Source organism: Crocuta crocuta, unplaced genomic scaffold (genome assembly GCF_008692635.1).
Source record: "Crocuta crocuta isolate KB4526 unplaced genomic scaffold, BGI_CrCroc_1.0 scaffold254, whole genome shotgun sequence".
Classification (NCBI taxonomy): Eukaryota; Metazoa; Chordata; class Mammalia; order Carnivora; family Hyaenidae; genus Crocuta; species Crocuta crocuta.
This window is the reverse complement of record NW_027530004.1, coordinates 652,699-670,073: the sequence shown is the minus strand read 5'-3', so window position 1 is coordinate 670,073 and position 17,375 is coordinate 652,699. Positions and strand designations below refer to the sequence as shown.

Genomic DNA, 17,375 nt, shown 5'->3' with positions numbered 1-17,375 from the left:
CGATTTTCAAGATGAAAATGCTAGATCAGATAGTCATGACTGTTTTATGAGGTAACGTGTCTTTCACAGCCTCTCAGAAAAAGGAAGAAGTCTTCAATCCCAAAAGCAAAGAGACTGTCAATAGAGCCGCATTGCCCAAGGTTTCAATTGGCTCTGAGGTGGCCAGAAATACTTGTAATCCTATGGGGTCAGAAAAGATAGGACCTTCTAGGGAAAGGATAGATTTTCTCTCTCCTAGACTACTCCGAACGCTGTAGGAAGTCCCAGGAAATTTATCATCTTTCTAGTGACTAAGGATAGTTGTGTTAGCAAAATTCCCTTGTGTGAGATGTAGTCTAGAATTTTCAGAGGCCAACCAAATGCTAGGTTTTTTTCTCTGTAATTCGTGGCTAAAGGATTGGCTTTTTATCTTTAATTGGTTGTAGAATGTCTCTTAAGGCTGCAGCCCAGAGATTTTTCCTAAGAGGAGCACTTAGGGAAGTGGGTCTTGGATTTTATCCTGACTCAATGCCTATCCTTTCTTAATCAGCTGCGCTTGGGTGCCACGTAATGTTTGTGGAATACTGTAATGAAGTATACTTTCTTAAGGACCAGAAGTAGAAAGCCTATCTTTATTCCCCCAGTCCATCAATGGCCACTGCTCTGAACAGGCAACTCTGAAAAAGACTCCATTCATTTATCTTACTGACCTGTACTCATCTACTGTGAAGCTTCCTTTTCTTTTCTCTCTGATTATTCTGAGAAATGTCCACCAATGGATGTCAGTCATTAGGTCAGGATGAAGTAGCTTTAAGGCCCAGAGTGCAATGGAGGAGGGTGCAGGGCATGTGGGGAAACAAGTCTATCTGAGCCTGCTCAGACCAATTTTGCATGACCCTGCTTCTGAATCTTTAATTCTTGGGTAGCATTTGTTCCAGGTTTATAACCTCTTATCACAGGCTTGAATGCCTCTCTGCCCAGAGTTCTTAAAGCAAAATGGATGCATATCCATTTTAAGACCAAAAATAACAAAAACTCACTCAAAATCTGAACTACTAATATCAGTTCTCTTTCCCTTCGCTTTCTACATTTTAAATTGTCAGGAATTCCTTAATGCCCTTTGTAGGGCAGCTTTTTAAAGTAATGGAACAGCAGACATTTCGATCTAAATGGGAGCATAAACTGAGTGACAACTCTCTGTGTTTGTGGGGTTTTGGTTTTCTTCAGTATTTGCTCACTCTCTAGGTTTCTTTGTAAGTAAAGTGTCCCTTTAGCATAATAAAAAATTACAACACTAGTATAAATGTTTCCACCATCAGCATGTCTATGAAATGTTCTGTTCCTCCCCTTTCTTGGGAGTCTCTCATGCTATGTCTTAGATTGCAGTAGGAAAAATTGATTGCATGTCTACTAAGAGCTAAGTACAGTTAATTATTTATTTTGGAATTGCAATAACCCCATACTCTTCTCTCTCCTAATATTTTAACACTTGTATACAGACTCATTATTGCAATGTCTTTTTCATATGCATTAAGCTTTGAAATAAAAAACATTCCACTTTTTGTGCATCTTGTCTTCTTATCTAAAAAAAGAAACTAAAATAGGAACAACACAGCAGTCCTTGACTTCTGTATCTTGACAAGATCTATACTAGCAAATCTCCCAGCCCAACCCCAAAGATGTACAGAGACTATAACTAGCTGTGCACAAGCCCTGTAATGACCATGTTAGCTGAAATGGTGTGGAAGAAAACAGAGGCCCAGTGACAGAAAGGCAGGCATCAGGACTTAAGCATGGGGTGGGGCAGAGGAGAGCATTTGCACTGGATTTATTTTCTTTCCCCTACTGCTCCAGTGTATTGGCACCTTTTTGAAAGTCTGGAGTTAGAAAATAATGGGACCCTGTTTCTCATGTATTAATTTAGGAGAAAAGTTTCAAATGTAGAATTTTGCAACCGCAGTTTAATGTGGTGGTCCGTTGATACACCAGGGCTGCACTAAGTCAAGAGCTGCTTTTCAGATGGAGATTGTTGACCTGCCAGGTGCCTTGCATTTGTCTGATAGCTTTCTCTGGCTCTAGGCCTCACTCAAAGCTGGTGGACATGAGTCCTGTTAACAATTAACGCATGTACAACATAGGCCCATTTATGAGGACTGATCATATTAGTGAATGTAGTAAATATAAAACTCTTAGAACAGTGTCTAGCTCATAATGAACACTGTATAAATGTTTGGAATTATTACCAGATAATTTAATAAGTGCCAGGGTGAATCTTGGTTTCTTATTGGACCATATGAATTTTAGAATTACTTTGATAAATGCCATGAATTCTTGGGATTTTGGTTGGAATTATATTAAAGTAGACATTAGTTAAATTTTAATAATATTAAGTCTTTCTATCCATAACATGGTATATCTTTCCACATATTAAAGTCTTCTTTTATGTATTTCAATTGAAGTTTATATTTTTCTCCATTATGGTCTTGCACCCTTTGTCTATAGTATCTATTGTTATCATGAACAATATCTTTTTTCTGTGACATGCTATAATTGGTGCTTCCTGGTGTGTAGTCTCTTGACTGATTCCTATATTTCAACCTTGAGTCTAGTAACTTTCTAATTTCTAACAGGTTGTCAATGAATTCTCTTGAGCTGTGTATAAAGATGATCATGTTGTCCACAATTACAATTCTGCATTTTGTATTTCAACCCTTTTTTTTCCATGTATCATTTTTTTTTTTAAATTTTAATGTTTTTAAATTTATTTCTGAGAGAGAGAGAGAGATAGAGAGATAGTGTGAGCAGGGGAGGGTCAGAGAGAGAGGGAAACACAGAATCCTAAGGCAGGCTCCAGGCTCTGAGCTAGCTGTCAGCACAGAGCCTGACCCGGGGCTCGAACCCACAAACCACGAGATCATGACCTGAGCCGAAGTCGGACTCTTAACCGACTAAGCCACCCAGGTGGCCTGTCACTTCTGTTGTTGTCTTGTTGGCTAGGACTGACACTATAATGTTGATAAATGGTGATAGTGGAGCTCCTGAGAGCTCCCGTGTTTCTCCAGAATTTAATGTGGATATTTTTCCACTTCTACCATTGAATAAGATATTTGGTAGAAGATTTGTAGATAATATTGATTGTCGACCTGATGAGAGTTAATTCTGATGACCTGGGGCACATTGCCTTCCAACAGAGTCTTCCTTGTTAGCAAGGAAGAAAGGGGAAAGAATATTGAATAGACAACAATTTTGTTGTCGTTATAGCCACTTCAATAATACAAAGGAAAGGAAAATAAGATTAAGATGTTAAAAAGTAAACAGAAACCATCAGAATTTGTGGATAAAACATTTAAGAGATAATTGGCAAACTTACAAGTGATGAGAGATTAAGAAGGTGGCGAGGATATCCAAACAATTTGTGTCCATTAGAAGCAGTGATTTTCAAACCTAGCTGCAAAATGGAATCACATGGAAAGCTTTTAAAAACTTCTGTGTTAATCAGATTATCCAAAACAACTTTGGAAAAGAACAAAATCAGGAGACTCACATTTCCTGATTTTAAAACTTAACATGAAGCTACAGTGACCAGGACAGTGTGGTACTGGCCTAAAGACAGACATAAAAGTGATTGGGACAAAACTGACAGTCCAAAAATAAACCCACACATTTATGGTCAGTTAATTTTTGGCAAAGGTTCCAAGACAATTCAATGAGGAAAAATAGTCATTTCAACAAATGATGAGGAGACACATGGATGTCCTCTCACAAAAGAATAAAGTTGGACCCTCAAAATTAACTCAAAATATTTCACAGGCCTAAACGTAAGAGCTAAAACTATAAGGCTCTTAGAAAACATAGAATTAAATTCTTCATAACCTTGACTTAGGCAATGGTTTCTTAGATAGAAATGACATCAAGCGTGAGCAACAAAAGAAATAAATAGATGAGTTGAACTTTATTAAAATAAAAAATTGTGGTGCTTCAGATGATGCTATCCAGAAAATGAAAAGAAACCCCCAGAATGAGAGGAAATATCTGCAAATCATATTATCTGATAAGGGCTTTATATCTAAAATATACAAACTCTTATAACTTATCAATTAAAAAATGACCCAAATTTTTAAAATGATAAAGGGCATGTCAAAAGGTTTGAATAAAAACCTCCCAAGCAGGTAAACAAATGCCCAATAACTTCATGGAAGATGTTCCACATTATCATTAGTTATCATAATACTATATTATCATTAGGGAAGGGCAAATCAAAACCACATTAAAGTAACCACTTCACAAACACAAAGGATGACTAAAACCAAAATGATAGCTAATAATGTCAGTGAGGATATTGAGATATTGGGACTCTCATATATTCCTGGTGGGATTGTAAAATGGTACAGCTACTTTTAAAAGAGTTTGGCAGTTTCTCAGAGTTGTTAAACATAGTTATCATATGATCCAGCAGTGCCACTCCTAGAAGAATACCCAGGAGAAATGAAAACACATGTCCACACAAAAGGTTGCACATGAATGTTCAGAGCAGCACTATTCATAATATCAAAGGTTGCACATGAATGTTCAGAGCAGCACTATTCATAATATCCCAAAAGTGGAAACAACTCGGATGTCCACCAATGATGAAAGGATAAACAACATGTGGTCTATCCATACACTATAATATTCTTCGGCCAAAAAAATGAAAAAAATTCTGATACATGCTACAACATGGATGAACCTTGAAAACATAGTAAGTGAAAAAAAGCCAGTCACAAAAGACCACACATTGTAGCATTCTATTTATGAAATGTCCAGAAGAGGCAAATCCAAGGTGACAGAAAGTAGACTAGTGGTTGCCAGTGACTGGGAGGTGGAGGAAATGGGATTAGTGCTAATGGGTATGGGGGTTACAAAACGTTCTAGTTAGGTGGTGGTGACCATTGCACAACTCTGAATATACTAAAAACCTCCATACTTTGCACTTTATTCTTTTCTTTTAATGTTTTATTTATTTCTAGGAGAGAGAGAGAGAGACAGCGTGAGCCCGAGAGGGTCAGAGAGAGAGGGAGTCACAGACTGAAACAGGCTCCAGGCTCTGAGCTGGCAGTCAGCACAGAGCCTGACGCGGGGCTCGAACCCACGAACCGCGAGGTCATGACCTAAGCGAAAGTTGGATGCTTAACCGACTAAGCCACCCAGGCGCCCCCATACTTTGCACTCTAAAAGGATTAGTTTTATGTTATATGAATTATATCTCAATAAAATTGTCATTTAAAAAGAGAGAGAAAAAGAGAATGAAGTGAACCTGTCACTTGAAGGATGACAACTGACAATACTTGTTGCTAATGAAAAAACATCAAGCTTTCGATTAAAAATTAGCATTTTGGAAGATTTGTATCCACCACCAGTAACTTGACAGCCTGTAAAATCTTGACTTTTCCTATGTTGGTGTTGATACTGATGACTGAATTTTCTCATATTGGATGATGACATGTGTCAATATTTTGAATATTGTCATAGTTCAGTGAACCAATGCATGATGTTACCAGAACATACTTGAATAAAAGATCCATGTTAAGTTAGACCAATGGATTTCAACATAACTGAGTTATGTTAAAACTCAGTTTATATGATTTTAGATTCCACATTTTAACATAACTGAGTTATTTTAAAACTCAGTTTATGCGATTTTAGATTCCACATTTCACTAATCTTTGTGAAAGTACTTCTTGTAAAATTTTTGTATAGTACCAGAGAAGAATATCCATAATAATTATCTGTGAAGGCTATTAAAATACTCATTCTTTTTCCAGTTACATATCTGTGTTAGGCTGTATTTTCTTCATATGCTTCAACTAAAACATATCACAACAGAAAGAATATAGAAACAGATATGAGAATCCAGCTATATCATCTATTTTGCCTAAAGATACTTGACAAAAATGTAAAATAATGATATATTTCTCACTGAATTTTTTAAAGTATACTTTTTAAATTTTTTTCATAAAATAGAGTAAAATTATTTTTAAATGAATTATTAACTAAATATTTTTTTTAAAACTTGATATCTATATTATACTCCATACCTATCAAATCAAACCCCTTGGAGGTGAAAAATAAATATTATTTTTACAAATTTCGCCCATATTGCTCCAATGTGCAGCCAAATTTAGAACTGGTGCCCTAGTGCCCTTGAGCAATGTTCTCTAGTTTTGATGTTTATCAACATCACCTGGGGAACTTGGTAAGACTAGGCGATGTAGGTCCCATGCTACTTTAGTAAGCCTGGATCACTGTAGTTTTTAATAGCTCTCCAGATGAGCTGATACACACCAAGAATGAAGAACCACTACCTTACAAGCAGGCCCCTTTCTTAACCGTTTGGCTACTGGATCTGCAATTTTACATAATCTCTTCTTTCCAGAAGATGTAGGTTCAATTTTCCTCTTCATGGGTTTCAGTAAGCAAAATAACAAGAGAAAATGCCCTGTTTTTACTGGAAGGACTCTTACTACATGTGGTATAATCAAGCAGAGATGCACCCCAGCTCCTAGGGGCCCTGCTGCCTGTCCGATCTCCCAGAGGAGCCTCTCTTCTGGTCTGTGCTGCACAGTATTGGAGGGTCTGTCACTTGGTCCATGGGCAACAGCTACTAAAGTGATTTCAGAGGATGATGCTCTGATGGTTAGGCCTCTACCACTCCTTTCTCCAGAATATAAGGTTCTCTGTTGGGTTGGTTTTGTAGTCTCTTCAGAAATGCGGGCTGCCAATCAGGATTTTTCCTGGCCAGTCAAAACTAGTGAAACATTTGCTCATCCAAATGTTAGAAGTCAGGGATGGGGAATCAGTTTTTGGGTGGACCTCTATGGTGTTACACTGGCATCAAGTTACCAAGGTAACCCCTGAGGGACATCAAGTTACAGAGGGTAACAAACATAAACACCTTCCAGGCCTTCATGCTGTTTAAATTTCTTTCCATGCATTTGTCAAAAGTGAGCAGAGTTTGCATTTTCTGTATAAATTTAGATTGCTTAAAAAAAAAATTAAAGTGAGGGGCACCTGGGTGGCTCAGTTGGTTAAGCATCTGACTTCGGCTCAGGTCATGATCTCACAGTTCATGGGTACGAGCCCCAAATCGGGCTCTATGGTGACAGCCAGCTCAGAGCCTGGAGTCTGTTTCAGATTCTGTATCTAACTCTCTCTCTGACCCTCCCCTGCTCATGCTGTCTCTCTCTCTTTCAGAAACAAATTAAAAAAAAAAAAAAATTAAAGGGAGAAACGGGAAGGACCTTGAGAAAACAGCTAAGCTCTTAGCAGATTACAGAATGATTTCAGGTTCTCCACTTCCTTCCCAGACAGATTTGTGTTCCTATGGTTAGAAAGGTAGGAAGCTTATGGACAGAAATCTTGCTGTTGTGCAAAGGCCTCTGTAAAATATAGGAGAGGACAGACTTCCCTGTCAGCCCCGCAACCTCTTCAGCCTGCCCCTGAAGAAAAGAACAGACATTTAGGCCCCTATTGAGCTTTTTGGCAGAATTTAGGTGAAAATATTCAACGTGACTAAACTTTGCTTGAGTATCTCTATGCTTAACAAGGACTGACTCTAAAGACATAATAGTTAAAGAAGGATAAATATTCACACTGCAACTCACTTGAGTAGAGAAATTATATTTAGGCTATAGTTAATCTGGTATTTCACCCAAGGCACTAACATCTGGTTATCAGGGGAAAAAATAGTATTAAATGGCCCTTACAGCTACTTCTAATAGGATATCATGGATTAGGTGAGAGTATTTGACTGGCCTCCGTGTTCTCTACATTACCTGAGACACTAAGGAATCATGATGGCCAGGAACCAGTAATGAGCTGTACCTTTTACAGCCTCACACCATATTGTGTTTATTTGTTTATAGATTAATATCTGTAAAAGTCTAATGTGATTTTCTTTTCAGCCTGGTCCACATAGGACTTTAACCACAATTTACTCTAGGAATCCATTTATCTGTGGGAATATTAGAATTTCTTTCAAAAGTAGTGCAAAAAAGAAAGAATACGCTGTCTCTGTCATTCAGAACTCGGATTACACAGAAGAAAAACCGAGTCATCGATAGGACTATTGTCTTTAAGACAATTTAAGAGGATTTCCCAAATTCTGTCACCTTTGTCTTTTATTTATAAAGCACTGATCCCCAAGGCCCCAATTCCTAGTGCTTTCCTGTAAGGTAGGGAAAGCATCACTTCTGACTAGAACCAGGTGTGGTCTTTGGCAGTGTTTCTCATCTGGAGGGATTTTGCCCCCAGAGGAGACTGGGCAGTATCTGGACACATTTTGGTTGTCATAACTAGGGGGGGTTGTGCCACTGGCATCTAGTGCATAGAGACCAGGGATGCTTTGGCATCCTACAATGCACAGGCACCCGCCACCACACAGAATTATCTGGCCCCAAAGAGTAATAGTGTTGAGACAGGTTGAGATCCATCCTGCTCTATGATAAAGGAGCTCAAAATGTGGTCCTCAGACCAGCAATATTGAATTATCACCTGGGAACTTGGCAGAAATGAAAATCCTCAGTCCCTACCCCAGACCTACTGAACCAAAAATTCTGAGGATGGAGCCCAGCAATCCATGTTTTAACAAGCCCTCCAGTAATGCCCACACTAAGGCTTACGCTCTATGGAAGTCAGAGGCTACAATATGGGACCACCGATGCTTTCCAACTCTGGGTGATGGTGGGAAGGGAAGCAAGAGATAGAGGAAAGGAGTCCTGCTTCTAGCTTGCTGTTGCCTCCTTGGCAGGCTTGGACTGAGAGACAGGGCAGTGGGGTGGAACAGTGAAGGAAGCCCCAAGCAGGGAACTCATGCTTTTTGACTTCATTGGGCTGCGGAAGTCCTGGTCCACCTGGGCGCTGCTGCTCCCTGGCATTTGCACATGCTAAGAGTGGACTCAGGATCTTAACTCTGGGAGGAATGCAGCCCCTTGTACAACTGCCTTAAAGTCTGGCTATGATTTCTTTTGGTCTTGGCTTGTAAGTCTCCTCAGCAACCCTTGATGCAGTGCCAGCTCACCTCCATGGTGATCCACTCTCCCAAGCTCCCAAGAAGCCTGTCAACTAACCCTAGGCCTGGTTTATACCATGCTGGAATTTGCAGTGGCTTTAGAAAGTGAAGCTCCACAGTTCTCCCCTCAGTCTGCCCAGGTTGTGCCATGAAGCTGATTTACCACCAACACGTAAATGGCTCCCTGTGCCCTTGCTGTGGCTCAGCAGGGTTACAGCACACAGAGAACTGGGTGATCACAGAATCAAGAAGAGATGCAAATTGGGTACTGAAGGTGGTAGCCAGGACGTGGGTAAAGAATAATAAGGTGATAAGGAGGCACTGGACCAGATAGTTGGTTGTTATAAGTCTCAAAGAACCAGGGCTTTCCCCTGACTGTGAAAAAGCCAGTGCTGTGGTATGGAACAAGCACCAAAGGGTAAAAGGAAATTACCTTTTTTTTTTTTAATAAACTTGGCAAACACAGAGTGTATATGAACTGCCTGTCATTTCATCATTAATGTTCACATTTATTTGATTTCTTTGTAAGATCACCTTTGCTTCACATTTACATTTGTGAGATCAAGTATTCTGACCATATTCTCAATTTTTCAGCATTTTATTTGGTGGTCAAACAACCTTTATTGAAGCAACATGACAAAGAATGTGCCCGTGCACATTATTTATTTTGTTATAAGCATCAGAAAAAGGTTACCTAACCTATGCCAAAAGAGGAATGTACTGGCAAGTTAGGAAGTGGATGGTGGGCCCAAAGCAGAAATTGGAATAAGTGGAGAAGACAGGTTGGCTCCAGCAACCGAGGTGTCAGGACGGGTAGGTTACTCACCACTCGGCTGATGAAGGGACTCATCGCAATCAACTTTATGTCACACTACTCAAGATTCAATATTCTCGAAAAGGAAGTCTGATTGGTCTCCTGTACATCACATGCCCACCCCTGGCAGGAAAGGATAGTTGCAGGTGGGGAGGAAGGGCAGCTTGATTATCAGTCCCACAAAGACTCTCATGAAGGGAGCATGGATGATTCTCCAGAAGGACATCTGGACCCTGCTGTCAACAAAAGGATCAGGGAGCCTGGGCACACAGGCACCAGTCATCCACTGTGGGCAGGCACAGAGGGTCTGCAGCCTTCTCACCTGTGGTGACTGGACTGTGTGTTCCCTCCCTGTGGCCATTTGAGAAGCAGTACTAGGAAAAGTGCCTTGGAATGACCGAACATGGCAGCACAAGAGAGAGCTGTAGGAAACATATTTCAGAAAAGGTAAGAAGTAGAAAACACTGGGACCTTGGTTTACTATGAGGGAGGGATCCAGAAAGCACCGTGGAAATGTGCGGAAGGAAGGGAGGCCCAGAGAGTTGGGTTAACAGTTAAGGCTGTTAGAAGAGTGAGTTAGTAAGGTCATTTGGAAACAGGAGGTGATGAGCAGACTGTGCCAGGTGTAAGAAAAACTGTCTATCATGCAAAGGCAGTGAGGAAGGGTTCAGATTCCTGGGAGTTAGTACATTCTGCTTTCTGTACCTCTAGCTTGCTAGAAAGATCCAGAAAAGTGATCTCAGATGCTGCAAATTTACCCTCTAGAATACCATACCTAGATGAGACAGGTTTGTGAACCGGATCTCCCGGCCAGGTCTAAATTCTTCAAACACGATGATCTGTCAAGAAGAAGGAGGTTTGGTGGCCATAAGATTCAAGTTCTGACTCTTTGCAAGACAAAGGCAAATGAAGTGGACTGGGATGAAGGAGTGTAGTGGGGGAGCTTACTTCATTTGATCCAGGATGAAGCCAGGGTCCTGGAAGGTAAAGGGTCTCCTGGGGACCTACATTCCAGTAGCGCCCCAAATTTTGTCCATTGATGAATATTACACCTTTCGTCCAACCCTGCAAAATATTGGAATGGAGGATTCGAGATCTGAGTTCTAAATCTAAAAACACAAGGATGAACACACACACACACACACCATAAAAACACCTGATCATAGTCACAGACACACTCAGACAGAGCGGATGACCACACCTGGCCTTATATAGAAGGTTACCTGGACAGTTCTATGCTACTGCTTTTGGCCTGGGGTTAGCTCAACACCCAGCCTCAAGAAGGAAGGCATTTATTTCTAACACATCTCCCTGTATCTGCTCCAAGTCAGAGAAGGGTATTTCCATTTACCACCAGGTAGTCATCAAAACAGGTTGGGTCCATAGCATAGTTTGAGTTGTAGAATTTTAGGATGTCAGTAAATGTGCACTAGAATCTCAACATCCCCACCACAGACTGGATGTGTGTTCTGAAGGGGCTAAGGGGCTCAACATCTTGGATTATGTCTGGGGACAGGTGGATCATGCTCACCAAATTCTTCATGCAGTGGATTCTATAACTGTTCCCACTAGAACATACTATTTATGTCTCTGTCACATGTGTTAAGTATCCACCGCTCACCCTTGTCAACACCAGGGATGGAGCAGCCTCCAGATGGCTGGGGAGTGGCTGAAGTCTCAGGGAGCTTACATTTCCTTTCACAGGTCAGGGCCCATGCACCAAGGAGGTTTTTTTTTCTCAAATGTCCTTGTGGGATGGGGGTAGGGGGACATAGGGAAGGGAGAAATATCACTAACCTCCATTTTTATGAAGGTGTCTTTTGGATAATTACCCATTCTCAGGATACCAAGGAAGAAGGCAGGGCCCCGAGGTTTGAATGAGACTGGCTTCCAGATGTTAGGAAGGTCCCTAAGAGAGAGTCAAACATCAGTAGAAAGGCCATGCATGCCCTTCTTTATGCGTCAGTTGTGACTTTTGAGGTAAGGCTCCTTTCTACCTGAGCCTGGCATCCCCTTTATAGCACAAGCACAGGCCTCTCAGGGGACATGATGGAGCAAAAACCAAACAAACAAAAAATAAAAACAAAAATCACCAGACCGGGAGTTAAGTGAATGAGGGGATGGTCACCACTCTGCCCCAGACAACTGTGGGGTCATTTCCTTCAACACTTTGAATCTCACCTTCTCTTATAAAACCAAAGAGGTTAGTCTAGATGGTCTCTGAGCTTCTTTCCATCTCTAAATGGGGAATATCTTTGATCAATCACCTTGAGTCAATGGTCTGGCACCCACCTTTTTAGAAATTTAGTTTTCATATCAAGGCTGTAGATTTTAAATCTTCTTAATGGAGAATTGTTCAGATAGATACCCCCAATTAATCCTGTAGGAGGGGAATAAAGGAAACACAAAGAAGGAGAGCAGGGATGTGAACACAGAAATGTGAATAGGCTGTGACCAGGGCTCTGCCTGAAGGAGGATGCTTTCCTGGCCTCATCATATGGAAGGTTTCTGCAAAATCCTACATAAATTCTTCCTTCTGTTATACACATACACCTCTTAGAGTGTGCCTGTATCTCCCACATTAACAGAACAAAAGTCACTGCACTTCTTCCAGGTCTGGCCAGCACAGCAGTTCAGGCTACCTTTAACTCCCAGGTAGTTCAAAGCACTTGGAGTGGGGAAAAGAAGGTGTGTGTGACTCTGTACCCAGGAGCCCAGGGGGAGGCCAGGATACAGACACTGAGCTCCAGGGAAGGAAAAAATCAAAGGTTCCAGGGAGTAATTCTAACCATATTTTTCTAAAGCTTTTTTCAAAACCTTCCTGAAAAAGAAAAGACTTCCTTTGGCTTGGTAATGAGAGAACACACTTAAGGGGCAACACCATCATCCTTTCCTATCAAAGCAAGACTTCATCATTGTTTCTACACATAACTGTCTCATTGGCTAAGAGATCCTGCTGTCTTCTAAACCATGCACTTGATCATGACTGTCCTCAGCCTGGGGTAAGAATGACAGGAATTCAGTGCCTTAAGGTCTCAACCCCCTCCACCTTTGGAAGGAAGAGAGCCCACCTTTTCTCTCCTTATTGATGTCCTGCCCGTAGGCAAGGCGGCCTTGATTCTCCACCAGAATTCTCAGTGTTGGGATATCCTTGTAGCCCTGCCCAAGACAGACCAGCCAGAATGGGTATCACTCAGGCACTCCTCTGTAGATCTCTTAAGTCTCCTCTGAAACTCAGATGAGGTCATAAGCAGGGTGACAGACAGATAGCAGGCCCCAGAAATGTGCAGACCTCCAGTTCTGGGTCAAGCAAATCCTTGGGCCCCTGCTCTTCATACTTACTCCACTCTCACTCCCAGCCTGTGCCAACCCTTTCAGAAAATAGTCACCTGGATATTTTACAAGAGACTACTGAGGCTGGCAACAAACCTAGAGTTTTTTGAGCAGTAAATATCCAATGTGGAGAAGTTCTGTTCACCCAAAGCATGTATACCTATACTTTAGAAACACATACAATTCTCCCTCATCCTTATTGAGCTTTTATGCAAGGAACATTCCAAAGTGGAAGAGAAAATAGGCTATCACTGGGCCTGGTCGTGCTTGTAGTTGAGCCTGGGGCCTGGGCAGGCATTGAACCAATGCCATTAACCCTGGATTATATACCATTTTGGTGGGAATAGTCAGCTGGTTAGTGGAATGGTCCAGGACCCCTAGATAATCCTCATCCAAAAACACCTGCCAAAGAAAGAGAAGAGCACTATTAGGTCCTCATAAGGAAAGGGACAAAATGATCTTTGGAAAAGCAAAGAAGGCAAGTCCTAGGGGAATGATTATCTCTGTCTCCCAGAATATTACAAGCTGACTACAAGTTCACAAACCTACAACATATTCAAACATACACAGTCATGAGATGTATAAGGCAAAGTCCAGGGAAGAATATCCTGATGCCATATCTGGGCCCTTCTTCAGGGCAAGGAGGGAAATAATGAAATTTAAAAGACTTTCAGAGAATGAGGAGAAAACGAAGGTAGAGAATGAATGGATATTGTGAAAGAAGTGGTGGCCAAGGTTGCCTGGGTGGCTCAGCTGGTTAAGCATCTGACTCTTGATTTCAGCTTAGGTCATGATCTCAGGGTTGTGATATCGAGCCCTGTGCTGGGCTCTGTGCTGACAGTGTGCAGTCTGCCTGGGGTTCTCTCTGTCTGTCTGTCTCTCCCTATTGTTAGCACTCTCTCCCTCTCTCTTAAAAAAAAAAAAAAAAAGGAAAAATTGGTGGCCTAAGGGGAGGCAGGGGCTACAGGTACAGCAGACATCCACCTTTCTAGCCTGGTTCACTCTCATAATAAATCCAGTCTTTCAGGTTTCCCAGATCCTTATCTAGAAAGGCTGCGTCACCACTATTTTTCATTTTAAGAATAACCTGGACGTACATCCATTTCTTTTCTATTACCTGTTTTACTGCTTCAGAGTCAGATGAAGTCACCCTCAAGGATCTGCTCTAGCCAAGCAGGACCACAGGAGGGTATGTAATTTGCCCCTGAGATTATGTGATTTAGGTGATAATTTTCAAATGAAATTTGACTGGGAAACTACAAAAATTACAATTCACATATATTAAAAACACAATACTATGCAGAACACAGAATTCACACTTTGAGCTATTTCAAGTCTAATCACAAGGTCTGTATACTCTATAATCATTTATTGAATGACTTGGGCAAGGAGTCACCAAGCTTATAAGAGAACCCCAGCCACTGAGGAACCAGGAAGAGTGACACAAAGAAGTGATTAGAACACTCCACAATATCTAACATGGAGCTGTGAACAGAATGAGTACGGAGGAAGGAGTAACAAGTCCTGATCCATAGCAGAGTCCAATTTATTCATAAACATACAGCAGGTAACTGGGAAAACCAATGGAAGGCTGTAGGCAGGGCAAGTGGAATGCTGAGAATTCTACCTTGGGAAGTAATTGGGTGGCACTGTGAGGGAGGGATTTAGCAAGGAAGAAGGAAAAGGTGAGCTCTCTGAAATAAAGTGATGAGGCTCTAACAGTAGTATAGGAAAGATACAAGAGTGCCTCTAAGGCAATGGTGGCATGGAGTTTGAAAGACCCACTGAGGGCTGCCTGAGTGGCTCAGTTGGTTAAGCATCCAACTCTTGATTTTGGCTCAGGTCATGATTTTCATGATTCTTGAGTTCAAGCCCCAAGTAGGGCTCCATGGAGCCTACTTGGGATCCTCTCTCCCCTCTCTCTGCCCTTTCCTCCGAGAATAAATAAACTTGGAAGGAAAGAAGGATGAAAGACAGATGAGAGAAAGAAGAAAGAAAGAAAGAAAGAAAGAAAGAAAGAAAGAAAGAAAGAAAGAAAGAAAGAAAGAAAGAAAGAAAGAAAGAAAGAAAGAAAGAAAGAACGAAAGAAAGAAAAAGAGAGAGAGAGAGAACGAACGAGAGAGAGAAAGAAAGAGAGAGAGAAAGAAAGAGAGAGAAAGAAAAAGAAAGAAAGAGAGAAAGAAAGAGAGAAAGAAGGAAAGACCCCCTGAGTAATACTGCATTATGCAGGGGCCAGCTGAGAATAAAGTGTAAAGAAAGAATGAGGGAAGCAGCATTTTCATTTTGGGAAGCTGCACATCTGTGAACTGATGTAAGGAGCACAGGATGAGGAGAATAATAAATCTGGTGTTGGACATCAGGAGTTTGAGAAGCCAATGGCACATGATATCTAAGTGAAGAGAAATGTTCAGCAAACAACAAGGAATCTGGGTCTGCAGCTCAGGTGAAGGAGGGGAGGGTTGATGTCACCTTTAGGAGAACCAGCACCTTGGAAGAAGGTGACACAAATCACACAGAGATGGTAAGAGCAGGAGAATTTCACCAAAACCTGAGGAAACTCCATCAGCTGTTAACTTGGAGTGTTATGTTGAAGCCTTTGCCTTCAGCTCTGCTGTTTTCTAGTCAAATAGCCCTGACTATTCATTGGACTTCTCTGAGTTGTCTTCATTTGTAATGACTATCTTAGATGAGTTTTTTGTGAATTAAATGAGAAGAGACAATTGGAATGTGCTGTGTAAACGTAGGGATTGCTGTGCAGACTTCTGAAACTCCTCCCAAGTCTCATTAAAGAACTCCATCAACTCCCATTAGGGTTCAATGAGTATTCCCTCCCTGGGAATGTTTACATATCTTGTACCTATGACAGCAGTATATTACATATCAAACATTTCACTGAAGGGATAGAGATTAAGAAATACTGATAATTTTTTGAAGGTCAGAAAGATTTGGCTATCATTTAGACATTCACCCCAGCCACACCACTGGATTTTACCGGCAGAGAAATGTCACTGGGGGGACCCATCCACTGGCCCCTACCTGATCTCGGTCTTGAACGTGATTCTTTGTGGTGAGGAGGCCTCCAGTGGAGATCATAACCTCATAAAGTATGTACCCAGAGGACTGACCATTCCCCTGGTTCACAGACAGCTTCTCCATGCAAACGGGCTTGACAGAGCTGATGGCCTGTGGCATAAACAGGAACAAAAACCAGGTTGCATGTTCAGGATGGAGAGAAAAATTTCAGAAACATGGACTCAAAGCCTACTTCTCCAAAGGAATTGCCCCAAGAGTCTCAAGGATAGGAGTATAAAAAAAGAATATGTAATGATAATCATGCTTAAGCGTCACATATAAATGCCCTTTTTGTATTCCCATACCAACTTCAAATTTCTCTGCATGTGCTAGAGAGTAATGTATTCTTATTTTTCATATGGAAAAGCTGAAATCAAGGAAAGAGAATGATCTGTTGAACTTGCTCATCAATTCATGATGGAGATTAGACCAGGTTTCAGGAACTCCACCCCAGGTCCAAATTCTGTCTACCCTTGGTCTTCTCCTCTTGTACCTTCAAACACTAAGATAAATCATCCTGGGGCTCCTGGGTGGCTCTGATTCTTGATCTCAGCTCAGGTCTTGATCTCAGGTGCATTCAAACCCCACATTAGGCTCCACACTGGGTGTGAAGCCTACCTAAGAGAAATCATACTAAGCCGTAGTCTGACTATGACTATTCTATTCATGAATCTGCTTATCTAACACTGACCTAAAGCACTCAATGTCCGGTAAACCCCACATCTGTTGGATTTCTCTGTCTGGAAATAATTTTTTTTAAGTAACTGATTTTTTAATGTAATCTCTATATCCAAAATGGGGCTCAAACTCATAACCCCCACATTGAGTCACATGCTTTACTGACTGAGCCATCCAGGCACCCCTGGACTTCCTCATCTGAAGATGCTTAGATGATTCTAATGCAATATCTCCCAAACTGTATTCACCACACTGCCCCATCCTACTCTTTTTCCTTTCCCCAAAGAGCAACACCAACTATCCAGTCAAGAAGGTAAAAAACATGAATAATGTCTCCCCCTCTACCTCTTCTCCAATATCTCCCATCAACCAGTCATCACCTCTTTTAGAGTCTGAGTCTAAATATCTAATCCTTCTTCACTCCCATTATCTAAAACTCCACTTCTGTAGATT

At 41.2% G+C, this 17,375-nt stretch overlaps 1 protein-coding gene across 1 annotated transcript in view; it reads right to left on the bottom strand.

Moving 5' to 3' along the window:
* Positions 1-8,738: 8,738 nt before the first annotated feature.
* The window catches only part of LOC144231256 (beta-galactosidase-1-like protein 2), a 47,777-nt gene continuing 39,140 nt past the window's right edge, over positions 8,739-17,375 (bottom strand). Inside the window, exons 12-19 of the mRNA XM_077763688.1 lie at positions 16,209-16,355; positions 13,503-13,574; positions 12,911-12,998; positions 12,132-12,219; positions 11,637-11,748; positions 10,788-10,904; positions 10,615-10,678; positions 8,739-8,884 (exon numbers count right to left, since the gene is read on the bottom strand). Of these exons, the coding sequence (XP_077619814.1) occupies positions 8,739-8,884; positions 10,615-10,678; positions 10,788-10,904; positions 11,637-11,748; positions 12,132-12,219; positions 12,911-12,998; positions 13,503-13,574; positions 16,209-16,355 (834 nt within the window). The remainder of the gene's footprint in view (positions 8,885-10,614; positions 10,679-10,787; positions 10,905-11,636; positions 11,749-12,131; positions 12,220-12,910; positions 12,999-13,502; positions 13,575-16,208; positions 16,356-17,375) is intronic.